Genomic DNA, 6,916 nt, shown 5'->3' with positions numbered 1-6,916 from the left:
CGCCACCAGGGAGGGCCTTTTTTTCTTTTTTAGAAAAGTTCTTTTTACAACTTTACTGAAATATAACTTGTATGTATCCCATGTAATTTAGCTTTAGGTGTATGTTTAGGTGGTTTTCATTATATTCACAAAATTGTACAACTGTCATCATTTAATTTTAGAACACTTTCAAATCATATCCTCAGAAAGTTTGTTTTTCTAATCCCCTATCTCCCTATTCCCAGCACTACTATTCTACTTTCTATCTTTGTAGATTTATCTACTGGACATTGTATACAGATGAAATCTTATAATATGTTGTCCTATGACCTGGTTTGTTTTTTTTTTTTTTTTTTTCATTTAGCCATTTGATGATAGAGCACAAATCAGGTTTTTTTTGGACTGAATGAGATTGGATGCACTTCATTTTATTTATCCATTCTTCCAGTGGTGGACACTTGGGTTGTTTGCAGTTTTTCTTTCTTAAGGTTTATTTATGTATATAGAACTAGGGTACAAGCCAGAGGTTCAGGGGGCTGTGAGAGGATCCACCAGAGACAGAGTGGGGAACAGAACAGGCATTTGACAGAATACACTGCTGAGGGGACCAGCAGGTAAGTCAGGAGGGGTCTGCTGGGCCATGTGGGTCAGCTCCTGGCTGGGGATTGAACAAGTGCTGAAGAGGCTGTGGCAAGCCTTATAGTGCTGGGCTTTACCCGTTGTGCCACTAGGGAGGGCCCACTTTTCACTGTTTTAAATATTGCTGCTGTAACAAGATGTGCACATGATTTTGTGTGAACACGTATTTTCAATTCTCTTGAACAAATATCTTGAGGTTGAATTACTAGATCTCGTGCAGTAGATAATTTCTTGCTTAACACTCCTCTAAATTCCATTTTATGAATCATAGAATACAGTTAAAAAATTTTATCTTCTATACTGTCACCTCTTTTAACATCATTTTTCTGAAAATATTGAAGAGAACTCAGTTCTTTGTTGCAATTTGATCACCATTTTGTTTCTGTTCCTCAATAATTTTGACTTAATTTTTAAAAACAAAATCTTTATTTTCACAGAGCCAAACAACAATTTTTGGCTTTCAATATAGTTGTTCAGATGAACTTTAACTTTTTTTTTTCTTTTCAACTTTTGCAATAATTGAGGCTACAATTTAGTTCATAGAAACAGTACTATATTCTTGTAAAATAGTTTCTCGTTGACATTTAGTTAGTATAAATTCTGTATTTCTCAATCCTGGCAGTCTCTTAGAATTCATTAAAACAACAATGACAAAACAAACAAACAAAACAATGACATACCACCTAATCAGAATCTCCAGAAATGAGTCTTAGAAATGTTTTAGAAAGCTTTATAGTTAATTTAATGCATAACATATGCCACACTCAGGAGACAGACATAGTAGCTTAAGAAGCATACAGTCTTATCAAACTAGAGAGAATAAGAGATCAGTAAAACTTCCTACTTTATATTTTAAAAAATATATATAAGAGCTATAATAGATGCATGGATGAGGTACAGTAGAAAGGAGAAAACTTAATCTAGATTGTTTGAGGAATGTGAAATTTGTGCTTTCTTGACGGATAAATTAAAAATAACTCAGGTAGAATGGAGTCCAAATGAAGGTCATTCTAGGAGAGAAAGCAGTATCAAAATATGTTCCATGAGGCCCTCCCTAGTGGCTCAGCAGGTTAAAGCACTGCACTAAGAAGCTTAAGCCACTTCCTCATGAGTTCGATCCCTGCCTGCCCCGGAGGAGATCCACATGGCGAGGCAGACCTCTCCCAACCCACCCGCTGCTCCCCTCAGCAGTGTACTTCATCCATCTGCCTGTTCTGCTCCCCACTGTGTTCCTGGTGAATTCTCTCACTCTCCGCATCTCTGGCCTGTACCCCAGTTCTGTATGAATAAATAAATAAATCTTTATTAAAAAAAAGTATGTTCCATGAAAGGTTTCTCAAACTGCTAAAAAGAGAGCTTCTGTATGACCCAGCAATCCCACTCCTAGGTATCTATCCACAAGACACATAAACACTGATTCAAAAAGACATCTGCACCATCATGTTTATTGTTGCTTTATTTATAATAGGAAAGACATGGAATCCATTCAAATGCTCAAAAGTAGATGACTGGATTAAAAAGATGTATATATATGCAATGGAATATTACTCAGTAATCAAAAAAGATAAACTCATGCCTTTTGCAGCAACATGGATGGAGCCAGACAGGATCATGTTTAGTGAAATAAGCCAGAAAGAAAAAAGAAAAATACCAGGTGGTTTCACTCATAGCAGGAGTATAAAGGACCAAGGGAAAAAATAATAACAACTGAGATAGAAAAAGGCACAAAATGATGTAAAAATGAACTGTTATATTATTAAAAAAAAATATGTTCCATGAAAGTGTGTAATCTTTTAAGGGAAATTAAAGAATTTTGTGTGATCACAACAGAAAGATTACAAATAAAAACGGTGGTAAGATCTGAAACTAGTAGAGCTAGTCAAAATCTCTTTCATAAAGAAATTTGTGTACTGAGCTAAAGAATTTAAATTTTATCTTCATCACTGTAGGAAGTTTGAATTTTGAGTGCAGGTTTTGTAGTGAAAAGTAAATATAAATACTACAGTGAAACATAGGGCCCAAAGAAAGCACTGTTATTTCGAAAATTAAAAATATAAATACTTATGCTATTGTAGATTTCTGGTTTGTGTTTATTTCCATGAATACAACTGTTTTGATGGGCTTTAATAGCTAAAGTAGAGAGGTCAAAAGGAAATAGGTTAGTAAGAAGGAATGGGAAGTAGAAGGAAACAGGAAGTTGAGAGGGAGGCAAAAAGGGAAGAGGGGCCAAAAAGTGGTAGAGGTGTAAGGGAGGAGAGGAAATAGATACTTGATTTTCCTTATAGAGATACTCAGTGGAAAGAAGGCCTTATGCCCAAATTCATGTTATGCCTGTGACCTAAAAATAAAAAAAGCCCAAAAGTTTTGCTTCTACTTGTTGATTTAACAATTGTCATTGGAACTATTGTCTCTTTTTGTGCCTTTGTTTTTAAAGTCATAAAATGATCATCCTTTTATATTCTTTTCATCTTTGACTTTTTCCAAGCAATCTGAGTATATATGAATTCTATATTGGCATATTGTTTATATTTATTTGATGATACTATATCAAGTTAAGACAATCTGTTACTTTCTGTTACCACCCTCCTATAGCAACTTCTTTTTTTTATAATAGTTTATTTTTACATCATTTTGTACTTTTTTTTTTTCAATCTCAATTGTAATCCCCTTGTGTTTCCCATCACCGAGTCACCCATGTGCCATCACCATAGTCCAGTGCACTTCCCTCCCCCCACTGTCTTTGATCCCATTCCCCACTCCACCCCCACAAAATGTCTCTGGTATATGGCTGTTCATTATTTTCTCACCTGATCCATTATACTCCTGCTATGAGCGAAACCATAATCCGGTATTTTTCTTTTTTCTTTCTGGCTTATCTCACTAAGCATGACCTTTCCAGCTCCATCCAAGTTGTACCATCCAAGTTGTATAGCAACTTTTTTTTTTTTTTTTTTAGATTTATTTATTTGTGCATACAGAACTGGGGTACAGGCCAGAGGTGCAGGGGCGGTGAGAGGCTTCACCAGAGACAGAGTGGGGAGCAGAACAGGCAGATCAACGAAGTACACTGCTGAGGGGAGCAGCGGGCGGGTCAGGAGAGGTCTGCCACGCCATGTGGTCACGTCCAGGGGAGGTGGGGATCGAACTTATGCGGAAGTGGCTTTAGCATCTTAGTGCTGTGCCTTAACCCGCTGCGCCGCCAGGGAGGGCCCCTATAGCAACTTTTTTAACAGAACAAAATTAGTTATAGTTTTATTTGATAGAATTATATTAGATTTTATCTTACAATGCTAATTTTATTAAATCTCAGTGAATTTCAAAAGTTTCTACTTACCTTGTTTCTATATATCCCACACCTTTAGCAAGAAGATACTACTAGTCAATAAATTTCTTTCCTCCACAGACATTATTATGTTTTACTCCTTTTTTTGAAAGATTGAAATATTTGCTTTATTTTTTCAGTATTCAAATATTCATTAATTTTTTAAATTTTCTTTTTGAGAGCACTATTTGGAAAGTATATAAAAACATACTGCTTTTATAATGCCAGAAAAATGACTGCTCTTTTTGTATTAAGCTTTTTAAACAATGGAGTCACTATCAAGAATCAGCTTATTAATTACAAATAAAACAGTTAATGCTTAATAATCCTGATTTAGTTCTGTTTGCTATGGAGGTTGTCCTGTTAAGCTTTTTTTTAAAAGTTCTTTTCGTATTTATCTTGAACATTGGTTCTTTGTGTAATATAAATACAAATTAAAAATAGAACAGAAATAAACCTTATACTTCCAGAGGAACCTTATTTGGCCACCTCATGCATAAAAGAAAGAAAATGAGATAGGGAGTAGAGCAAAATGATAGTTTAAATTATTAAATATGTATGTAAAGAAAAAATAACTAAAGATTAATGGAAAATCTCAATTAGAAGTTGGTGAGTAATACAGGCCATGTTTAAATTTACCTTTACAGCATATAGGTTGTAAGGTTTATTAAAACAACAAATAATGCCCAAAGACAATGGCAGCTGCCACCTTGACCTCATGGTGGATTAGATAGCTTGGGTGGTATGTTGAGAATTTGGGGTCTGTCCTCATCAAGCCCAAAGTCCCTTTCTGACCTGCCTACTGATATATCCCTATGACAGTTTTGCTTCAGGTCTGACCCATCCTTCTCTGGACTCAGATTGTTTGGAAATTTTTTGTCCACGAGGGGATGATTTATTAGAGTTGTTATTTGAAATCCTTCTCTTCCATATTCCTCTTTTATGTTAAAATCTTTGTGCATGAAGTAAATCAGTCAAGGAAGCAAGCAGTCTATGTCATTGCTTAACCTTTAGGGGAGCAGTTTTGTTTAGGTCTTCCAATTAATTGTTTGCATATACTACGACTATCTCGGAGATATTCTTGAGGAATATTAGAGTAATGTTTGTAGAATCAGACATGTTGGGGAAACTATGTTATACTTACTCCTTGAATGTTTATATCGCACAATAGAATGTAAAATGCTTAGAGAAATCATTTTGTTCATTTAGCTTTGCTTAATCCATTGTGTCCTAAATTTACTTAACTTTGAAAACTGCTAAACTAACTAAATAGTACCTGTTAAATTTTCTTAAGGATATTTGGACTTAAAGAAATTAATGTATAATTAGAATTTATTATTTAGATCTGGCTCTTCAATATTTCTCACTCTCTTTGTTATTTTTAGTTTTTTTGGTAGAGGTTGGTTACTATTTGTAATTGAAGAACATACGCATTTTAGTTTCAAATCTCAGCGTATATCAGTTCAGGAAGCTCCCTTAGTAGGAAGAATATTCTGAATTGGATTTGCTCTATATTTTTAGATATTCCTTTGGTATAGGACTTCTGATTCCTATGGCAGATCCTTATAGAGGTCCTTTGTACTGCCCTGTGACACTCATTGCCTCAGAAGTCTTGTAGTGTAGTCTCATAGTATAGCTGACTTTTTAAGGTTAGGATTGTGGAGCCAGCTTGTTTTTAAATTGCATTTTTATAAGATATTATTAAGAGTATAACATGACCAAGTTCATATTTTAAAACATTGTTTATTTAATGTAATGAGAAAACAAAGATGATATATAAATAAATTCAGACATCTTAGATATTAACCCATCCCCTAAAATTTTTCAAGAGTTATTAAAAAATAATAAAGACTTTTTACTCCTGTTCTCTGTTACCATAAAAGGTAAGTTGCACCAAAAACTAGTCAAATTCAAGGTTCAACACTGACATTTTATAGAACTGGATATTTGAGTTGATTTTACATAGAAAATAAGTGTTGGTACTTCTTATTATAGCATGTTTATTTGTATCCACAGCTCAGCCAGCAGGAGTGCCAGAAATCTTAAAGAAGAGCTTACATAGCTGTTCAGTGAAAGGAGAGGAAGAAGTATTTTTAATTGGCAAGAACTTTCTGAAAGGAACTAAAGTTATTTTCCAAGAAAATGTTTCTGGTAAGTTGGCACAATACTAGTATAGAAATTGTTGCACATTTCACTTTGTTATAAAGACTTAGTCTAGTCACAGTATTTTTAAAAACTTTGTAAATCATTGTTTTTATTTCAATTAGATGAAAACTCTTGGAAGTCAGAAGCTGAAATCGACATGGAGTTATTTCATCAGGTATATGTTAAGCTTTTTTAAAATTTGATTGTTTACTTTCTGAGAAATAATTTTGTTCTGAAATTTTCCTGAATCATAGATTCTATGTGGGATTGTAATAAATATCAAAATTTCTTTCATGAATTTTCTAAACTAGATAAATTATTCAGCTGAATAATAATAATTTATAATGCTGAAACAGTTCTTAAAATTTAAAAGCATGAGTAAATTATCACTAATATAAATTAAATACTCTTACCTAATATTTGTTTGCTCTGAGGAATTATGTTATCTTAACCTAATATTTAGTTACATCAAAGGGAAAACTTACTGAAGTACGTAAGGTGATACATGCCAGGTGGTACATGCATTTAGAAGTACTGTTGTAAGGCTTTGTATTTGTGGGACCCCGCTATGTATCATTGTTCAAATAACAAGGATAAAGAACTTAAAAACAAAGAATTGATTAAGAATTGATAAAGAATTGATTAAGAATTTTTGTATGGAGTAGATAGAACCAAGCTCAAAGAACTTGACACTAGGAGAAAAAAAAGAAAAAATGGTACATCAAAGAGAAGTCAGATGCAGAAGTATAGATAGATAGATAGATAGATAGATAGATAGATAGATAGATAGATAGATAGATAGATAGATAGATAGATAGATAGATAGATAGA

The 6,916-nt window shown here is 33.6% G+C and overlaps 1 protein-coding gene across 1 annotated transcript in view; it reads left to right on the top strand.

Moving 5' to 3' along the window:
• NFAT5 (nuclear factor of activated T-cells 5, tonicity-responsive) overlaps positions 1-6,916 on the top strand; it is a 98,040-nt gene that overhangs the window by 68,977 nt on the left and 22,147 nt on the right. Inside the window, exons 8-9 of the mRNA XM_004690422.2 lie at positions 5,957-6,091; positions 6,208-6,260. Coding sequence (XP_004690479.1) covers positions 5,957-6,091; positions 6,208-6,260 — 188 coding nt within the window. The remainder of the gene's footprint in view (positions 1-5,956; positions 6,092-6,207; positions 6,261-6,916) is intronic.

Source organism: Condylura cristata, unplaced genomic scaffold (genome assembly GCF_000260355.1).
Source record: "Condylura cristata isolate star-nosed mole 26May11 unplaced genomic scaffold, ConCri1.0 scaffold00028, whole genome shotgun sequence".
Classification (NCBI taxonomy): Eukaryota; Metazoa; Chordata; class Mammalia; order Eulipotyphla; family Talpidae; genus Condylura; species Condylura cristata.
The sequence above is the reverse complement of the archived record's forward strand: the minus strand, read 5'-3'. Positions and strand labels throughout refer to the sequence as shown.